Source organism: Cetorhinus maximus, chromosome 3 (genome assembly GCF_964194155.1).
Source record: "Cetorhinus maximus chromosome 3, sCetMax3.hap1.1, whole genome shotgun sequence".
Lineage (NCBI taxonomy): Eukaryota > Metazoa > Chordata > Chondrichthyes > Lamniformes > Cetorhinidae > Cetorhinus > Cetorhinus maximus.
The window spans coordinates 43,376,169-43,398,270 of NC_135881.1; the positions used below are offsets into that span (position 1 = coordinate 43,376,169).

Below are 22,102 nucleotides of genomic sequence, written 5' to 3' on the forward strand. Positions count from 1 at the left end.
TTAAGGCCTAATATTTAGTTTAGTTTAAGAGGAAGAGGTAACAGAGGTAAGGAAGATCTTTTTGATGCAAATGTCAACTTCTATGTGCTCTACATCATTAACCATAGAAAATAAAACTCTGTTTCACAGAAACATCCTTAGCAAAGCTCTTTTGTAGGGCTCAGAACAGAAGCATTTTATTCAGCCGGTTGGATATTGGACATGGGCCAATGTTGGGCAGCAAGGTCCTTAAGCTTCTTGATGATTATGGTCACGTAATCCAGGCTGACAGTCCAGTGCAGTACTGAAGAGTTGCACAACTACTTTTTAAAAATGTATTCTTTCACATGGTATGGGCATTGTTGGCTAGGCCAGCATCTACTGGCCATCCTGAAATGGCCTGGCGAAGGTGGTGAGTTGCCTTCTCGAACTGTTAGTCCCTGTGGTGCAGGTACACCCACAGTGCAGTTAGGGAGGGAGTTCCAGGATTTTGATCCAGTGACAGTGAAGGAGCGGCGATACATTTCCAAGTCAGGATGGTGTGAGAGCTAGAGGGAAACTTGTAGACGGTGGTGTTCCTATACATTTGCTACCCATGTCCTTCCAAATGGTAGGAGGTCATGGGTTTAGAAGGTGCTGTCGAAGGAGACTTGACAAGTTGCTGCAGTGCATCTTGTATATAATACACACTGCGTTTGTGGTGGACTAAGTGAATGTTGAAGGTGGTGGATAGGGTGCCAATCAAGCAGGCTGCTTTGTTCTGGATGGTATCAAGCTTCTTGAGTGTTAAGAGCTGCATTTATCCAGGCAAGTGGAGAGCATTCCCTCACACTCCTGACTTATACCTTGTAATTGGTGGACAGGCTTTGGGGAGTCAGGAGACGAGTTACATGCCACAAAATTCCCAGCCTCTGGCCTGCTCTTGTAGTTACTGTATTTATATGGCTGATGTAATTAAGTTTGTGGTCAATGGTAACCATTGGACAGTGGGGAGATTCAGCAATGGTAATACAATGGAATGTCAAGGCAAGATGGTTATTCTCTCTTGTTGGAGATGGTCATTGCCTGGCACGTGTGGCGCAAATGCTACTCGCCACTTATCAACCCAAGCTTGAAGGTTGCCCAGGCCTAGCTGCATTTGGACGTGGAATGCTTCAGTATGACGAGCCACAAATGGTGCTGTACATGGTGCAGAGAACATCCCCACTTCTGACCTTAAGATGGAGGGAAGGTCATTGCTGAAGCTGGGCCTAGGTCACTACCCTGAGGAACTCCTGCAGCAATGTCCTGGGACTGAGGGCTCCTTGATACCACATTCAGTCAAATGCTGCCTTGATGTCAACTGTGGTCACTCTCACCTCACCTCTGGAGTTCAGCTATTTTGCCCATATTTGAAGCAAGGCTACAATGAGTTCAGGAGCTGAGTGGCCTTGGCAGAACCCAAACTAAACACCAGTGAGCAAGTTATTGCTGTGCAAGTGCCACTTGATAGCACTGTCAACATTGCCTTCCATCACTTTGCTGATGATCGAGAGTAGACGGTTGTGGCAGGAATTGGCCAGATTAGATTTTTTTTTTTTAAAATTCATTCATGGGATGTGGGCTTCGCTGGCTGTGCCAAGCATTTATTGCCCATCCCTTGCCCTTAAGGTGGTGGTGAGCTTCCTTCTTGAACCGCTGCAGTCCATGTGGTGTAGGTACATCTACAGTGCTGTTAGGAAGGGAGTTTAAAGATTTTGACCCAGTGACAGTGAAGGAATGGCGATATACTTCCAAGTCAGGATGGTAAGTGACTTGGAGGGGAACTTCCAGGTGGTGGTGTTCCCATCTATCTGCTGCCCTTGTCTTTCTAGATGGTACTGGTCGTGGGTTTGGAAGCTGCTATCGAAGGAGCCATGGTGAATTCCTGCAGTGCATCTTGTAGACGGTACACACTGCCGTTACAGTGCACCAGTGGTGCAGGGAGTGAATGTTTGTGAATAGGGTGTCAATCAAGTGGGCTGATTTGTCCTGAACGACGTCAAGCTTCTTGAGTGTTGTGGGAGCTGCACTCATCCAGGTAAGTGGGGAGTATTCCATCACATTCCTGACTTGTGCCTTGTAGATGGTAGACAGGCTTTGGAGAGTCAGGAGGTGGGTTACTTGTTGCATGGTTCCTAGCCTCTGACCTGCTCTTGTAGCCACAGTATTTATATGGCTAGTCCAGTTCAGTTTCTGGTAAACGGTAAACCCCAGGATATTGATAGTGGGGGATTCAGTGATGGCATTACCATTAAACATCAAGGGGTGATGGTTGAATTCTCTCTTGTTGGAGATAGTCATTGCCTGATATTTGTGGGGCGCAAATATTACTTGCCACTTGTCAGCCCAAGCCTGGTATTGTCCAGGTCTTGCTGCATTTGGACCTGGGCTGCTTCAGTATCTGAGGAGTTGCGAATGGTGCTGAACATTGTGCAATCATCAGCAAACATCCCCGCTTCTGACCTTATGATGGAAGGAAGGTCATTGATGAAGCAGCTGAAGATGGTTGTGCTGAGGGCACTACCCTGAGGGACTCCTGTGGTGATGCCCTGGAGCTGAGATGACAGAGATTGGTCCTCCTTTTTATGGACAGGACATACCTGGGTAATTTTCCACATTGCCAGGTAGATGCCAGCGTCGTAGCTGTACAGGAACAACTTGAGTAGTGGCGAAGCTAGTTCTGGAGCAAAAGTCCTCTGTACTATTGCTGGAATCTTGTCAGGGACCCATAGCCTTTGCAGTATTCAGTGCCTTCAGCTATTTTCTGATATGACGTGGAGCGCATCGAATTGACTTGAGATTGGCATCAATAATGCTGGGGACCTTAGGAGGAAGCCAAGACAGATCACTCACTCTTCGCTTCTGGCTGAAGATAGCTGCAAATGCTTCTGATGTGCTGGGCTCCCCATCATTGAGGATGGGGGATATTTGCAGAGCCTTCTTCTCCAGTTAGTTATTTAACTGTCCACGACATTCACAACTGGATGTGGCAGGACTGTGGGATCACTTAGCTCTGTTTATCACATGCTGCATCTGCTGTTTGGTATGCTAGTCCTGTGTTGTGGCTTTACCAGGTTAACACCTCATTGAGTGCTGCTCCTGATATGCCCTCTTCATTGAAGAGGGTTGCTACTCTTGCTTGATGGTAATGGTAGAGTGAGGGCTTAGGTCAGGCCATGAGCTGACAGATTGCAGTTGAATACAATTCTGCTGCTGCTGAAGGCCTACAGTTCCTCATAGATGCCCAGTTTTGAGTTGCCAGATCTATCCTATTTAGCATAATGGTAGTGCCATATAATACAACAGAGGGTATCCTCAATGTGAAGACAGTACTTTGTCTCCACAGGCTTCACAATGGTCACTCCTACTAATATTGTCATGGGCAGATGCATCTGCGACAAGATCGGTGAGGACGAGGTCAAGTTGTTTTATCCCCTCATCACCTTCATCAGACCCAGTCTAGCAGCTACCTCCCTTAGGACTTGGTCAGCTCAATTGGTAATGATGCTACCAAGCAACTATTGGTGACGGAAACTGGAGTCCCCCACCCAGGGTACATTCTGTGCCCTTGCCACCCTCAGTGCTTCTTCTAGTTGTTGTTCAACATGGATAACTCATCAACTGGTGGGTCTGTCCTGCCGATAGGATAGAACATACCTAGGGATGGCGGTAGTGGTGACTGGGACATAGTCCTACTCAATGGATCATACCTTACAGACAATGTCAGGCTGCAGTTTGACTAGCCGGTGGGACAGTTCTCCCAATTTTGGCACAAGTCCCCAGATGTTAGTAGGGAGGACTTTGCAGATTCGACAGGGTTGGGTGTGCCATTATTGTTTCTGGTGCTTCAGTCAATGTCAGGTGGTCCATCTGATTTCATTCCATTTTGACTTTTCTGTTGCAGTTTGGTACATGTGAATGGTTTGCTAGGCCATTTCAGAGCACATTCAAGAGTCAACGACATTGCTGTGGGTCTGGAGTTACATCTAGGTCAGACCAGGTAAGGACAGAAGATTTCCTTTTCTAAAGGACATTAGATGATGTCATTCAGAAGAAACATTAAACTAAGATTCTTTGTCTGCCTGAAGCTTTCACGACACTTTTCAAAGAACAGGACATTCTCCTGGTATCCTTGTCAGTATTCTCTCCTTGATCAACATCATTTTTGGGAAGGAGAGGCAGGCCAGCAGCTATAAAGCAAAGCACTGCTGGATGGGTGGTGTGGAAGGGCAGCTTTTTTTTTTACATTTAGCTTTTGCACATAACCAGCTTTCTGCTGGAAGACCTTGCACTTGTTTAAGAAAAGGTCATCGACCTGCAAAGTTAACTCTGCTTCTCTCTCTCAACAGATGCGGCCAGACCTATAGAATAGTTTCAGAGAATGATTGCAGCTCAGTAGGCCATTCAGTTCGTCATGTCCATGCCAGCTCTCCACAAGAGCAATTTCCCCGTAGCCCTGCAAGTTCTGTCTTCAGGTGCTTATCGATTCCACCACGCTCGAAGGCAGTGCATTCCAGATGCTAACCATATGCTGCGTAAAAACGTTCCCTCATGTCAATGTTGGTTCTTTCGCCAATCATCTTAAATCTGTCCCTTCTGGTTCTCAACCCTCAGTTTCCCTCTACCTACTCTGTCTAGGCACCTCATGATTTTGAACGCCTCTCTCCAAGTGCCTGAGTATTCCCAGCATCCACAATATTTTGCTCGTCTTGCACTTCAAGATGTTTTAAGTCATGACAGAGCAGAAATGTCCTGAGGTACACTGCAAAGGAGGATGGAGAAAACTTCATAGCTCTGATTTAAGGGATAGGCCAGCATGAAAGATAACAGCTGAGGTGGTGTGGGAGAATGCGAAGGGCATAGAGAGAAGCACAGATGTATGGCGGAAGGGTGATGGGGATGAAAAATATAATGCCTTTCCACCCCCACCAGTGTCGCAAAATCAAAGCAGATAATTAGACAGCCCATGCAAGCCTGCTGTTGTTTTTTTGAAGCCAATAAATCCCATCATCTCCTGAAGCCACTTGCTTCTCATTACCTGGTCCTGCATTTCCCAGGATAACTGATTCCTTCAAGCTGCCACCCACTACGCCCTCTCAACTTGTGCTTTACACCAATCATAATACAACACACCTCCCTACTCCTACTTGTTCTTGCCTCAAATTTCCTCTTTTTCACTTTTACCTTCATTGAGTCTACCCTCCCCAAATGACTATTTCCAGACTTGTCACTCTTTCCATTTCTCCTTTCCCTTTCATCATCTAAATCGCCCACCATCCGAGCTCACCAAATCATTGCTCCCGCAAAGTCACTAAGTTTATCACTTGCTAAATTTCTCTTGAAAACTCTGCTCCCTATTCCAAAATTGCCTGACCCCATTAGACGGCCACTACAGTCAGGTTGTAGAGCAGTAGCTTCACTGCTTTGACTACTACAGTTTTACAAGTACTTAAAGGGTCCATTTTTCTTTAATTGTATATGTATTATTAATAGGAGAAAACAGGAATTCCACTTCCTTCCTTGAAGTTATTACCTTAGCATTATTTCTTCCACTAATACTGTCCAGATCCAGAAACATGTCTAAGTCACAGCCCATCTTCCCAAAATTATTTACGGATGATCCGAATGGTTTAATTGAACATTCCGGAAAGTAAGTAGCTGCAATGTCCTTCACTAGGGAACACACAAGAAAACGAAGACGGGTATTCTCTTCCGTAATCTGGTACTCTTTGCAGGCTCTGTATAATTGTTCATCTATCTAAGAGGGAAGTTGGAAACAAACAATCAACTTAGAGCACTCAGGCAGCATGCCAAATTAACAGACTTTGATGGATTTATAAAATGATCTTCCTTTTTTCCAGCAATCTGACAGAAACTGGGACCTTTATAATTCATTTTGGAGTTGAAATACAAATGATAAAATTTGTTTTTCAACCAACGCTATTATATTTATACGATAAAGCTGTAATAAATAAAATTAGTAAGCCATTAATTAGCAAGGTCTGAGCTTCTGACAAAAGGTACATTTTCATAATTTAAATATTCGTGCATTTGCAGTGTTGTTATAAGGCCTACTTATAACATTCAAAATGTTCTCCACAATCCAAGTTTAGAGGGACAAAATCTAACTGCACTGCTGGCTGTTTTCTACAATCTAATTGGTCACAGTACAAAATAACTTCATACTTCTATCATTACCGATCTTAGTAATGCTGATTTAATAATGCTTTAAATACAAAACATAAATTAGTCAATGAATATTAAATCGAGATTTACATAAGAAATAGGAGGAGTGGGCCATTTGGGCCTTCGCGCCTGCTCTGTCATTTAATATGATCATGGCTGATCCTCTACTTCAACTTCACTTTTCCACACTATCCCCATATCCCTTTCTTCCTTTAGTGTTCAAATATCTATTGACTTCTACATTGAATATAGTCAATGACTGAGCATCTACAGCTTTCTCATGTAGAGAATTCCAAAGATCCACAATGCTTGGAGTGAAGGAATTTCTCCATATCTCATTCCTAAATGATCAGTCCCTTATTCTGAAACTACAATCCAAGTCATATACTCCACAGCCATAGGAAACATACTCCAAGCACCTACTCTATCACATTTGTTAAAAAAATTTTTGTGATTGAATGATATCACCTCTCATTCTTCTAAATTCCATGGAATTCAGACCGAAGTCCCCTCAAAGACAACGCCCTCAACCCAGGAATTATTCTAGTGAGTCTTTGTTACACTCCCTCAATCCTTAGGCGAAGAGACCAAAATCGCACACAGTACCCTAGGTATGCTCTCTCCAAAGCCCTGTATACATTTGCGCAAGACTTCTTAATTCTTGTATTCCAATCCCCTTGTAATGAAGGCCAACATGCCACTTGCTTTTTAATTGCTTCCTGTGACTGCATGTTAACGTTCTGTGATTCAAGTACAAGGACACTCAGGTCCCTCTGAATGCCAACATCTCCTAGTCCCTCACCATTTAAAAAATATTCTGCTTCTCTATTTTTCTTTCCAGAGTGGATAACTTTACACCTCAAAAGTAGCAAAATCAAAACAAAGTGTTCTACCCACAGCACAGCAGTGATCAAAACATATAATATTGTCACATTATTGTGATTAAGAAGATTAGTTTAGCCTTCCACTGTGTTTTAGCATTCTGACAAACTTACACTCTCAGCTCCAGACAACTTCTGTAAAAGTTCATTAACAGGGATAACAGATTGTTTAAGGCATGGTACAGAAGGTTGTGCAGCAGAAAGCTCCCTTGGATGATTATTTCTTAAGTTGAAAAACCTGGATTTGAACGGAACAGCACATTCATGCTGGAGCCTCGGGATACTGGAAAAGCCTTTGAGTGTTCCTATACTTTCCTTATTAGAAAACTCCACCACTGCATAAACACCCTGTAGAACGAAAAGAAGAAATTAATAAAACTGCAATAACGTATATATTTATAAGATGATAAAACTATTAGCCAAACAATAAAGTGAATGTCTAACATTTCAATATATGCACATTAACCTTTTCTAAAAGATCTTTTCATGCTCAGTGAGTGGATGCTATGAGTGGTTAAGCCTTACAGACCACAGTGATAAAGGTTTTACACATGAACCATATGCCCCCTGGGTAAGACTGAAGGAGGAGAGGAGAATAGAACTATCCAACAGCCACTGCTGAGAGAATGTTTGTGAGAACTTGGGGAGTGGAGGATCAGGCTTAGCTGTGATTCATTATTGTAAAGGCCAAGGTGTATGGATAAACATGGAGGAAATGTTTCCACTTGTGGGGGGAGTCCAAAGCTAGAGGTCATAAATTTAAGATAGTTACTAAAAAATCCAACGGGGAATTCAGGAGAAACCACTTTGCCCAAAGAATGGCAAGAATGTGGAATATGCTAGCACAAGTAGTTGATGTTCAGATGTATTGAAGGTAGATACAAGGGTGGAAGAGACAGAAGGAAAGGCTTAGATGAAAAGGGGGTGGGAGGAGGCTGGTGTGGAACATAACACTGGCATAGGCCATTTGAGCAGGATCTCCTGTTTCTATGCCGTAGATTTGATGCAACTAGTTGACTCTCAGTGTCAAGGCTCACAAATGAATCCTAACAAAGGGGAAAGATAGTTGGGTGGTGGTGGCAGAGGTGGAAGAATCTGGTGCAATGTACATGTACCCAAAGAAGCCAATGCTGGATGGGGAAAAACTTTATAGAGAAATAAAAGCTCTTGGCTTTTCTTAGAACTTTTGCAGAAACAAATGTATCTATTATCGATAGTACCGGGAATGTGAAAGAGAAAAAAAGATGCTGGAAAAATATTAAAATTCCTAAAAGTACCAGCTTCTCGCTTAGGATATGGCAGCCGAGATTGAATCCAATCCAAAGGGCTATCCCTCTCCAATACTAAAAAATTGTTGGTTGGCATAACTTTCCAACAATTGTGTATCAGAAGTCATAGCTACAATAATTCTCCATTTTCTACAAAGTTTGGGGTTCTGCATTTGTTCAGTTTCTTGAATTAAAGCCTTCGCATTAAGGGAAATATTTAGCAGTTCATTACATTTGCAGTCTTACAGTGCCATCAGGAGAGAATCTCAGATTCCTCGTGTTTTTTTAAATATAGCGGATTGATTTTTGTTTTGCTTAATTTCACATATGGGTTGGGGAGAAAATAATTCTGAAATAATGATGATTAGCACATTCCAAATGTTATCGTCATCTTTGAGCTACCAAAACACAAAGGAACCAGCTTGAAGTATTTCACCATCCTGCATCACATCACGTTCCCTCCTGCTATAAATTAGGAAAATGATAAATATTCATAACCACCTCTGTCCCTCCCTTACAAGAGAAAATTCAGAAATTTCCCAAAGAACTCATGTCATGTACAAGAGCTGTGTACATTACAGATGTGCAGAGGTCCATATAAACAATTTCCTAAAGCTATAGTTTGATGAAAAAAACGTGTTATTTCAGAAAAAATAATCGGTCTGAACTGCAAAACCACATCCATTGTAGCCACAATGCAAATTCTGTTACATTCACATTAATAACCCAGTTTAAGAAATCAGCAGCTGCTGGTCCACATAATAAAATGTTCTAATTCTAGTAAGAAATAAACCTTAGGGTATGTATTTATAGATAGATAGACAGACACACAGTAAAAACATATTGCTCCTGCTGTTGCCTGTGTGAAACCAAGAATTAAGTTTGGGACTCGCTTAGTCTGTAACATCAAGTACCATGCAGCAGTGTGATTACGCACTCAGTGGTGAAAGCCCATTGCACCAGTTTTAATGTAACCATATTTGCACTGCAATTAAGATGGCTATAGTTAAGAATGCAGTTGTAATTCCCAACATGTGCAATAAATTTATCTCCAAGGGGAAGAAAAATGCAGAATTTCATTTGCAAACCTAATTCTTAAAATTCATTTTTCAGATTTTTGATTATGGAAGGATATTCCCCAGACCCTGATGAAAATTAATCCATGTTGTTGATTATTTTAGTGTAAATGGGGTTTGTGGCTGTCTTAATGTTGGTGTCTTTGTTGACATGCAGCTATATCACACAAACTTTTGTAATAATTCACAGATGTAACATTTTACTGATAGCAAAATGAAGAACACCATTGCCAACCTAAATATTGGAGATAGAAAGAAAAACTGTGAATTCTGGAGAAAATGGATGAAATGTAGAGTGGATCTATCAATATTTATAAAGAAAAAAAAGGTTCATGGCCAGGGGTAAGTGATTATGATGAAGGTCCTCTAACCAAAATCTTAACCTATCTTTTGTGATCCCAATAGAGCTGCTGCATTATTCAATACTTTTCTGATTTCAATCTGTATAAGTTTAATATTCTACCTTTGGAAATAAAGTGTTTCTAGCAAAGGCAAAAGAAAAACATGCTTCTGCATAGATCCCATTTATTGAGGCTACAGCCATACTGAACCATGAGTTGAAAAAGCTTGGAATATATGTCAGAGACAGATATAATCTCTACAAATGAAAACTGTACATGTTATAATCAATAGGGGGTAGGGTGAACTTAAAGACAGTCATATGATCAAGGTTCCTCATGTACATGCACAACACTAGCTTTGCTGTTTTAAAATTGAGGTATATGTGACTATTAACCCATGTGATTATCCTCATGTCCTTTTCTGTGGACTTGCCATTATTCTACATGTGCAGTCAAAGAAGAATTTTACGAAACAACTTACAGTGCTTTTAACATAAATAAAATATCCAGGTGCTTTTAACATAATAAAATATCCCACAGGAGCATTATAAAGCAAAATTTAACACTGAGCCACAAAAGACAATATTAATGCAGATAACCAAAACCTTAGGTTTTAAAGTGCATCTTAATGGGGGAGAGAGAATAGAAAGGTTTAGGGAGAGAATTCCAGAGCTCAGGGCCTAGGCAGTTGATAACACTGCTGTCAAAGGTGGAGCAATTAAAATCAGGAATACTCAACAGGCCAGAATTAGTTAGATGCAGATATTTCTGGGGTTTGTAGGGATGGAGGAGATCAGAGATATGGAAGGGCCAGGCCATGGGGGCACTTGACTTTAAAATTCTTATTATTGCTTTCAAGGGCTTCTTACATGGATGCATACTGAAAGTGGTTTAACATTCAGACTTTGGTCTTACAACACTTACAAAAGTTTCATAGAAGAAATATTTATTGATCGTTCCATAGCTTGATAAGTATTTGTAGAATTTCTTTTCACTGATATTAGAAGGACAGCTGATCAAAACGGTCCGTTCTGCTTGTTCGTGCCTTTCTGCTTGCAATGCAGAGAACGTCTTTGCAGTAGTTTTCTCAGTCAAATCTGAAAATATAAGTTTGGTAAGTGCTCAAAAGGGAAATGAAGTATAATATGAAGGGTTTTTTTCATGGATGTTAAAAAAAGATTTCTTTCCTTTCCAATTTAATGTGCTCCCTTACCAGTTATTTTGAACAGGTTAATGCCTTTGACAAAACAGTAGTTACTGTAAACATCACCTCGAATTCTGAAATCTTTAAGTTCACACAGGTTTCTTCCTTAGTGGAATGATGTTTGATTGGGGGAGGGGTATTTGGGCTATCTCAACCCAATTTGTTATGAGCATGTACCAATTCAGCAATTGCACTCAGAATCTTTACAATCCTGCCATCCCAGGAATCAGTCTGGTGAACCTTCACTGCACTCGCTCTTCTATGACAAGTATATCATTTCTTAGGTAAGGAGACCAAAACTGCACACAATACTCCAGGTGTGGTCTCACCAAGGCCCTGTATAACTGCAGTCAGACATCCTTGCTCCTGTACTAAGTCCTCTCGTAATGAAGGCCAACATGCCATTTGCCTTCTTAACTGCTCGCTGCACCTGCATGCTTGCGTTCAATGATTGGTGTACAAGGACACATAGGTCCCTTTGTACATCAACATTTCCCAATCTATCACCATTTAAATAATACTCTGTCATTCTGTTTTTCCCACCGAAGAGGATAACTTCACACTAATCCACATTATACTGCATCTGCCATGTATTTGCTCACTCATTCAACCTGTCTAAATCAGCTTGAAGCCTCTTTACATCCTCCTCACTACTCACATTCCCACCAAGTTTCTTGTCATCAGCAAACTTGGAAATATTACATTTGGTTCCCTCATCCAAATCATTGATATATATTGTGAATAGCTGGAGCCTAAACACTGATCCCTGCAGTACCCCACTAGTCACCGCCTGCCACTCCAAAAAAAAGACCCACTTAATTCCTACTCTCTTTCCTGTCTGCTAACCAATTCTCAATCTATGTCACTATATTACCCCCACTCACTAACCTCTAATGTGGGACTTCCTGAAAATTCAAATCCATCACATCTACTAGTTCTCCCTTATCTATTCAGCTAGTTACGTCCTCAAAGAACTCCAGTAGATTTGTCAAACATGATTTCCCTTTCATAAATCCATGTTGTCTTGGTTTAATCCCATTGATATTTTCTAAGTGTCCTCACATCCTTCATAGTAGACTCCAGCATTTTCCCTACTACTGGTGTTAGGCTAGCCAGTCTATAATTCCCTGTTTTGAAGACTTGAGCACAAAAATCCCAGGCTGACACTCCAGGTGCACTACAGGCAGACCACTACATTGTTGGAGGTACGATTTTTCAGATGAGAGGTTAAACTGAGGCCCTGAAACAAAAACAGAAAGTGCTGGAAAAACTCAGCAGGTCTAGCAGTATCTGTGGAGTGAGAAACAGAGTTAACATTTCGAGTCCATATGGCCCTTCTTCAGAGCTGAGGCCCTGTCTGGCCCTCAGGTGGATGTTTCAGAACATATGGTAGTATGTAGTAGTAAAGTGGGCTGGGAAAATAGATTAAGGGGAAGGTCAATAGATGAGCAGTGGCGGACATTTAAGTAGATGTTTCATAACGCTCAGCAAAAATTTATCCTGGTCAAAAAGAAGGACTCGATGAGAAGAATGAACCACCCGTGGTTAACAAAGGTGGTCAAGGAGAGTATCCAATCAAAAACTAAGGCATACAAATTGACAGAAACTAGTGGTGGGCCAGAGGATTGGGAATTTTTTTTAGGAACCAGCAGTGGATGACAAAAAAGCTAATAAAGAGGGCGAGAGCTGATTATGAAAGTAAATTGCCAAGAAATATAAAAACAAACAGCAAGAGCTTCTACAGGTATATAAGAGAGTGGTTAAAGTGAGCATGGGACTCTTGAAGGATGTGACTGGAGAATCGATAACAGGGAACAGGGAAATGGCAGATAATTTAAACCAATATTTTAAATCGGTCTTCACGGGGGAGGACATGATAAACTTCCTAAAGATATCACATAAGCAAGGAGCTAATGGGAGGAAAGATCTTGTAACAGTCTGTATCATGAGGGGCAAAGTATTTGAGACACTAATGGGACTAAAGGCAGGCAAGTCGCCAGGACCTGACACCTGATGGCCTGCATCCAAGGGTTTCAAAGAAAGTGGCTGCAGAGATAGTGGAGGCATTGGTCAAAATTTTCCAGAACTCACTAGATTCCGGGAGGGTCCCAGAAGATTGAGAAACCGCTAATGTGACCTGTTCAAGAAGGGAGGGAGGCAAAAAGCAGGAAACTATAGGCCTGTCAGCCTAACATCTGTCATTGGGAAAATGGTAGAGTCTATTATTAAGGAAGAAATAGCAGGACATTTAGAAAAGCTTAACGCACTCAGAGTCAACATGGTTTTGTGAAAGGGAAATCATGTTTGACAAATTTGCTAGAGCTCTTTGAGGATATAATGCGCAGAGTTGATAAAGGGGAACCGATAGATGTAGTGTATTTGGATTTCCAGAAACCATTCGATAAAGTGCCATATAAAAGATAAGAGATCACGTTATTGGGGGCAATGCATTAGCATGGATTGAGGATTGGTTAACACACAGAAGGCAGAGAGTTGGGATTAATGGGTCTTTTTCAGGTTGGAAAGACGTAACTAGTGGAGTGCCACAAGAATCAGTCCTAGGGCCTCAATTATTTACTATCTATATTAATGACTTGGAGGAGAGAGCAGAGTGCAATGTATCCAAATTTGCTGATGATACAAAAATAGGTGGGAGGGCTTGTTGTGAATAGGACATAAGGAGTCTGCAAATGGGTTATAGATAGGTTGAGTGAGTGGGCAAAAACTTGGCAGATGGTGTTTAATATCGGAAAGTGTGAGGTCATGCACTTTGATAGGAAGAATCAAAAGGCAGACTATTGTTTAAATGGAGAGAGACTCCAAATAAGTGCAGCATAAAAGGATCTGGATGTTCTTGTGCATGAAACAGAAAGTTAGCATGCAGGTGCAGCAAGTAATTAAGGAGGCAAATGGAATTTTGGCCTGTATTGCTAGGGGGTTGGAGTTTAAAAATAGGGAAATCTTGTTACAGCTGGTGTTGGTGAGGCCGCACCTGAAGAACTGTGTACAGTTTTGGCCCCCGTATTTGAGAAAGGATATAGTGGCATTGGAGATTGGAGATAGTTCAAAAGAGATTCACTAAGCTGATTCCTGGGATGAAGGGGTTGACTTATCAAGAACAGCTAAACAGGTTAGGCCTTTATTCATCAGAGTTTAGAAGAATGAGGGGTGATCTTATTGAAACGTACAAGATTCTGAGAGGGCTTGACAGGGTAGATGTTGAGAATATGTTTCCACTAGCGGGGGAATCTCAACCTAGGGGATGTAGTTACAGAATAAGGGGTCGCTCATTTAAAACTGAGATGCAAAGGAATTTCTTCTCTCAGAGGGCAGCGAATGTCTGGAATTCTCTACCCCAGAGAGTTGTGGAGGCTAGATCACCGAAAGTATTTACAGGAGGTAGATAGTCCTGAATCCCCAATATTTCAAAAATCTATGAGGAGCTGGCATGAAACATGAGTTGAGACCTGGGCCAGATCAGCCATGATCTTATTGAATGGCGGGGCAGGCTTGAGGGACTGAATGGCCTACTCCTATCGCTTACATTCTTATTCCAAAGAAGAGCAGGGGAGGTGACTTTGATACCCTGGTCAATATTTGGGAGGCAGTGGCATAGTGGTATCATCACTGGACTAGTATTCTAGAGACCCAGGGTAATGCTCTGGGGACCTGGGTTCAAATCAGATGGTGAAATGTGAATCCAATAAAAATCTGGAATTAAAAGTCTCATGTCATAAAAACCCACTGGATTCACTAATGTCCTTTAGTGGAACCTTTAGGGAAGAAAATCAGCTGTCCTTACCTGGTCTGGTCTGGCCTACACATGTGGGTCTCAGCAATGTGGTTGACTCTGAACAAGGGCAATTAGGGATGGGAATTAGATGCTCATGAACGAATGAAAAAAATAAATCAGCACCACAAACAGGTTATGCAGGCATTATCACATTGTTGGCTTATGGGAATTTACTGTGTGCAATGCCATCACATTTCCTACCAGTGACTACACTTCAAAAGGTACTTCGCTGATTGCAAAAACCTCTGAAGACTGTAAGACACAATATAAATACAAGTTTTTGTTTCTTCTGAATGCTTCCAAGGTCTCCTTCATGTAGTGCCCAGCAGTGATTACAATACTCCAGCCGAGGCCTAACCAGCGGTTTGAGATCCATAAATAAGAGTGGAAAGATGGATATGTATAGAGCAGAATTTATTTTCAAGAGTGAGGGATTAAAGTCGATTAAATTAAAATGTATGGAGGCTTTTCCCCAACAACTGAGACTTGCCCCGAATTTAATATATTTAACAGGGGCACACACCGCCCAGCCTGCAGGGTAAGGTGTCGTTTGCAGGGTTGCTGAAGGGACTCAGCCTGTGCTTCTGAGAGGCGCAGAGACAGTTTAAAGCCGAAAGAGCCGCCCCCAAACCAGGCCCCGGCCGGGCTCCCGGCTGAGCCGAGGATTGAGGCCCGGGAACCTACCGCTCTTCCCCTGGGTGAATCCAGCCCTTACCTGACTCCTCGCTGCCCTCCAAAGCCGGCGCTGTCCCGGCCGAGCTGCTGCTGCTGCTGCTGCCGCCGCTCCTCCTGTGGCTGTAGCTGAGCCGCCGCCGTCGCCCCGCGGACTCGAGTCGCCGCCACCAAATGGAAGCGGCCATCTTCAGCAGGCCCAGTGCGCCTGCGCACTCTCCCGCCCGCCCACCACATTCAAACAAAAATGGCCTGGCCTGACCTGAGCTGGTGGCTTTCCCTCCTCATCAACAATAAGACAACACAAAGGCAAGGCGACACATTTCAAAGTGGTAAAAAAGGACCCATTATAACTTGTATTTATATAGCACCTTTACCACCAATAAACCATTGGTGGAAGGTCGGACCCCTGGGCACCTGGATCGATTTAAAGCAGGCGGTTACCACCTGGAAGCCATTGCCTGACTGTAACTCTTTTGAGTCAAAACAATAAACTAAATTAACAAAAACAAGGGAGAAATCAAGCACAGCCCCTAAGTCAGGTCAGCTGTAAAACCAAGGAAAAACTTTAAAGGAACCTTACAAACATCAAACTAAGATGTGATTAAAGGGGTCAACAAAACACCCCAGTCCCCGCGGTGCCCACCGGGCACGTAAGGCCTCGATGGTGCCGGCAGACACCGCGTGCTCCCTTTCCAGGGACATCCGGCCGCGAACGTAGCCGCGGAAGATTGCCTGACTGTAGTGGAGGCAGGTTCAATCAATAGAGAATTGGATCGTTAGCTGAAGATACAAATTTTTTTTTATGGGGCTGTGAGGAAAAGGAGTTGCTCTTGCAGAGAACTAGAATGGGTACGATGGGCCGAATGCCCTTTTTCTGTGCTGTAACCACCTTCAACATCCACTCCCTCCACCACCAACACACAGTGGCAGCAGTGTGTATCATCTACAAGTTACACTGCAGCCACTCACCAAGACTCTTTAGACAGTAACTCATGACCTCTACCACCTAGAAAAACAAGGGCAGCAAATGCATTGGAACACAACCACCTGCAAGCTCCCCTCCAAGCCACACACCATCCTGACTTGAAACTATATCACTGTTCGTTCCTTCACCAAAGCTGGGTCAAAATCCTGGAACTCCCTTCCTAACAGCACTGTGGGTGTACCTGCACCACATGGACTGCAGTGGTTCAAGAAGGTGGCTCACCACCACCTTCTCAAGGGCAATTAAGGATGGGCAATAAATAGCAACAGCCACATCCCATGAAATAAATTTTAAAATTCTCTGATTTCATGAAACATCCCAATGCGCTTCACAGGAATGCAGATGGAAAACAGAGATTAGGAAGCGTGGCCAAAATGTGGCGAAAAAAATTGATTCAAATGTGGTTTTCAAAGGAGAGAAAGGTAAAGAGTATTCCAAGAGTGGGAAACAAATAACTGTGGAGCACAGAATTTGGTGGATGGTGGGGGGTGGGGGCGGGGGTCAGGGGGCGAGGGGGCAGGGTGTTGGTGTAGATTGGAAAAGTATGTGGAAATAGGACTGGGTAAGGCCATGGGATAGGATTTAAAGATGAGAGTGAGGATTTTAAACTCAGGCTTAACAGTGTGATTCAGCCCGAGAGGGTGACCAGGGAGGAGGATGAAATCAATGGCAAAGGAGTGCAGTTTGTGACAGGAGAGAAGACAATAACTTAAGTTTTCCTAACTTTGAATTACAGCAAGCTAAGAATTATCCAAGGTGAGGTGTTGGAAATAAGTCTTGTAGCACAGAAGCAGTTAAGGGATCGATAGAGACAGTGACAGGCACAGACTTCAGAGGTGATGGTGCAGATGGGAAGAGAAGCCTTTGTCAGAAATATTCTGGTTTTGTTAGCATAACAAAGGTCAGAGGCTGGGAATTCTGAAGGGAGTAACTCACTTCCTGACTCCCCAAAGCCTGTCCCCCATCCAAAAAGCACAAGTCAGGACTGTGATGGAATATTCTCCACTTTCCTGGATAAATGTGGTTCCAACAACACTCAAGAAGCTTAACGCCATCCAGGACAAGGTAACCCACTTGGTCAGCACTCCATCCACCAATTTAAATATTCACTCCCTCCTCCACCAACGCACAGTGGCAGCAGTGTGTACGGTACCAGATGCAAGATGCACTACATCAAGGCTTCTTCAACAGCACCTTCCAAATCCATGACTCTACCATCTGGAAAGACAGGGAAAGCAGATGTGTGGAAACATCATCACCTGCAAGTTCCCCTGCACGTCACACACCATCCTGACTTGGAACTCTATAACCATACCCTCACTGTTGCTCACCACCATCTTTTCAAGGGTAATTGGCGATGGGCAACATGCGCAGGCCTTGGAAGACCCACATCCCAAGAAAGAATAAAGAAAAATAAGAAATAGGAGCTAGAGAAGGCCATTTGGACCCTCAAGCCTGCTCCACCATTCAATAAGATCATGGCCGACATTTGACCTCAACTACACCTTCCTGCCCCATCACCTTATCCCTTGATTCCCTTAGTATCCAAAAAAATATCGATCTCTGTCTTGAATATACTCAATGGCTGAGCATCCATAGCTCTCTGGAGCAGAGAATTCCAAAGATTCATAACCCTTTGAATGAAGATATTTCTCCATATCTCAGGAGACCCCTTATTCTGAGAATGTGACCCTGTGTCCTAGACTCCCCAGCTAGAGGAAACATCCTCCCAGCATCTATCCTGCCCAGATTTTAAGAATTTTATTTGTTTCAATCAGATCCTATTCCTCTAAACTCCAGGGGATATAATTCAATTTCTCCTCAGGGGACAGTCCCCTCATCCCAGGAACCAGTATGGTGAACTTTCATTGTACTCCCACTAAGGCAAGTATGTCCTTTTTTAGGTAAGGAGACCTAAAGTGTACATTATTCCAGGTGTGGTCTTACTAAATAGCAGTAAGATTTTTTTACTCATATACTTAAATCCTTTTGTACTAAAGGCTAGTTTACTTTACTAATTGCTTGCTGTACCTGCATGTTTAAATAAGTGGCAGCAAGTAAGGAATTTGGCAGTGCCAGTGGGATCGTGGTGTGGGGATTTAGCAATTTAAGAGTGAAGTTGTAAGCACCCTGGAAAAGAGTTATTTTGGTGGATGGATGGTGAAAGTTGTAGGATTGTCGAAGGCTAGAAGATTTGATAAGGGAGATAAGAAATGGCCAGAGACAACCTTATCAGAGATTGGGGCCACGGGTACAAGAAGGTAAAGGGCAAACCAGCTCAGATATATTGGAACAGGGGAAGGGGGGAATTGGTGGGGGAGGGGTGGGGGAGTTGACAGATAAAATAATAGAAAAACAACTGGAAACTTTCGAATACAAGGAGAAGTTCTATGTTTAAGGAAAGAAACAAAAATTAAAATACAACTTTTAAGCTGATCCATATGATAAGTATGGGCTTAACACTACAAAGAAAATTGATTGTAGTAAATAAAATATACAGGGAAAACAAAAAAAATCTTGAAAGTCTAAGAGAGGGATGAAAAAACTAGCAGGACCATAAAGGAAAGTAGTAAATGTTTTTTTATTAACACATAACTGAAAAAAAATTCTGAAAGAGTGGGTAGGGCCAATTTAGGAATGAAAATGTAATATATTTTTGTAGGAAGAAGGAATAGCATTTGTAATAAATAAGTACTTAACATTCATCTTAGAAGTGGAAGTGAAAGGAAAACTGATTAACATCAGTAGAAAAATGAAAGCAGAGGATGAATTAGAGCAATTAGGTAGAATAATTACAGACAAGGAAGCACAATACTGAAAAAGTTGGTGAAATTCAAAGTGGAAAAAGCACAAGGCTACCATGGCACAGTCCTCTTAGAGTGCTTAGGAAATAGAAAAGGGCAACAATATAAATATTTAACTGCTCTAGCAAAGAGTTTGTGTAGACACAATTTCACAAAGGACCTCTTTCTGTGGTGTAAATTTATATATTTCTAAACTTCTTAAGAAATACTAGAAGTTCTGATTGTAATATTTCAAACATTCTTTTAGATAAAAGGTGTGTCAGAAAATTGCATGATTGACAAGGTGCCACCTCTGTTCATTAAATGAAACAAGGATAAACCAAATTACCACAGATTAACATCAGTAGAAAAGTTTCCAGGGGTGATGTACGAAATAAAATTGATACTGACTTAGAAAGACAGGGATTCATTGAAGGAAGAAGTAAAATTATTAAAAAACAAGTAACGTCTGAAAAGTTCAATAGTATCCTTTGGGAAAATAATGGAGTGAATGGTGTGTATATGGTTGAGTCGGTAGTTAGGAAGGCAAATGCATAGTTGGCATTTATTTCGAGAGGACTAGAATATAAAAGCAGGGATGTGCTGCTGAGGCTTTATAAGGCTCTGGTCAGACCACATTTAGAATATTGTGAACAATTTTGGGCCCCGTATTTCAGGAAGGATGTGCTGGCCCTGGAGAGGGTCCAGAGGAGGTTCACGAGAATGATCCCAGGAATGAAAGGCTTAACATATGAGGAGCGTTTGAGGACTCTGGGTCTATATTTGATGGAGTTTAGAAGGATGAGGGGGGATCTGATTGAAACTTACAGAATACTGAAAGGCCTGGATAGAGTGGACGTGGGGAAGATGTTTCCATTAGTAGGAGAGACTAGGACCCGAGGGCAAAGCCTCAGAGTAAAGGGAAGACCTTTTAGAACAGAGATGAGGAGAAACTTCTTTAGCCAGAGAGTGGTGAATCTATGGAATTCATTGCCACAGAAGGCTGTGGAGGCCAGGTGATTGAGTGTATTTAAGACCGAGATAGATAGGTTCTTGATTGGTAAGGGGATCAAAGGTTACGGGGAGAAGGCGGGAGAATGGGGTTGAGAAACTTTATCAGCCATGATTGAATGGCGGAGCAGACTCGATGGGCCGAATGGCCTAATTTCTGCTCCTATGTCTTATGGTCTAAATGGGAGACCCCTTATTTTTAAACTGTGCCCTGCTAGTTCTAGATTCACCCACGAGTGGGAACATCCTTTCAGCATCCACCCTTTTGAGTTCCCTCAGAATCTTTAATAAGGTCATTCCTCTTTCTACTAATCTACAATTAATATTGGCCTAACTTGCTCAATCTTTCCTCATGAGACAATCCCTTCATCCTAGGAATCAGCTTAGTGAATCTTCTCTGAACCGTTTCCAATGCAAGTATGGCCCTCTTTAAGTAATGAGACCAAATCTGTATGCAGTACTCCAGGTGTCATCTCACCAATGCCCTGTACATTTATAGTAAGACTTCCTTACTTTTATACCCCATTCCCCTTGCAATAAAGGCCAACATTCCATTTGCCTTCCTAATTACTTGCTGTACCTGCAGGTTAACTTTTTGTGATTCATGTATGAGGACACCCAGATCCCTCAGAGGGAGGGTGAGAAAGAATTTCTTTGGGGGCAGATCAATCTAATGGGATGAAAGCATCCACTGCTAATGAGCTGTGAGGGTTCTATATAAGTTAAAAACAAGAAAGAGTCCACCACCATAAAAATCCTGTGTACAACCATTAACACCAGGCCAGAAACTGAACTGGAACTGTCACATGATAGCTGTGGCTACAAGAGCAGGTCAGAGGGTATGTATTCTGCATTGATTTACTTACCTTCTGACTCCTCGAAGCCTCTCCAAAAGGCACAAATTAGGAATGTGATGGAATATTCTCCACTGGACTAGATAGGTGCAGCTGCAACAGCACTCAAGAAATTCAACACAACACAAAGCGACCCTTTTGATCAACATCTCAACCATGAATTTAAACATCCACTTCCTCCATGAACTGGTGCACTATTTCTGTAACGTGTACTACCTGCAAGTTGCACTGTAGTGTCATGACCACAGATCTTCTTTTCAGCCAGAAACCCCAAGTTGACAACTGGAATAACTGAATGGTTGGAATCTGTCCATTTTCTGATTTTACAGCAATATGGGGAAATTACTTCGGTTGTTTCTCAATGACTCAGGCTTAGGGTGATGATTTCCTTTTGTTCAAATTCATACTCATTCCTTCCAGATTTGCGCTAACTCACAGCGCTGAGAGAATGATACTAGGGTGTTGCTTTGTTTCACGGGATATGTGCAGGTTTCCGGTATACCCTTCATAAAAGGAGCTCAAGTTCAAACTTGCCCAATTGGGCACTGGCAAGTTGGAACTGCAGCAAAGCAAGAGAAATGTATTTTTATTGTTTTCTTTTAAAAGTAAGTTAGCAATTATAAATATTTAACGTACCACTGTCCCCTCTTCTATATATAAACATCATGACCCTTTGAGGAGGTAGTATTTTTTAATGTATGAAAGCACACTGTGACCTCTTCCCTTAAAGGAATACTGATTTGTCACATTTTTTCCTTCTCTTTTCTCTGCTCCCTGTCTGCGCAGGTGATTCATGCTGAGTTAAGGTTCTACAAATACTGTCAACACCTTGCTATCTCAACAAGGTGGGCATTCTTTAAATGTCAACCTAGGTGGTGAGTATCAGCAAACTATTCAACCATCTGTTTTTTTCTTCCCCTCCCTAAGTAAGACAGCAAAGCAAGAGAAATGTTTTTTTATTGTTTTATTTTAAAAATAAGTTAGCAACTAGACAGTGAGGCATAGTGAGTCAACGCTGTTCCTCTTCTGACTGATTACAGCTGAA

At 42.2% G+C, this 22,102-nt stretch overlaps 1 protein-coding gene across 1 annotated transcript in view; it reads right to left on the reverse strand.

The window, feature by feature from the left end:
* Positions 1 to 15,625, reverse strand: part of mtpap (mitochondrial poly(A) polymerase) — a 46,677-nt gene extending 31,052 nt beyond the window's left edge. The window contains exons 1-4 of the mRNA XM_078537815.1: positions 15,465 to 15,625; positions 10,677 to 10,849; positions 7,182 to 7,415; positions 5,534 to 5,758 (exon numbers count right to left, since the gene is read on the reverse strand). Of these exons, the coding sequence (XP_078393941.1) occupies positions 5,534 to 5,758; positions 7,182 to 7,415; positions 10,677 to 10,849; positions 15,465 to 15,609 (777 nt within the window). The 5' untranslated portion in view covers positions 15,610 to 15,625. The remainder of the gene's footprint in view (positions 1 to 5,533; positions 5,759 to 7,181; positions 7,416 to 10,676; positions 10,850 to 15,464) is intronic.
* Positions 15,626 to 22,102: the final 6,477 nt, after the last annotated feature.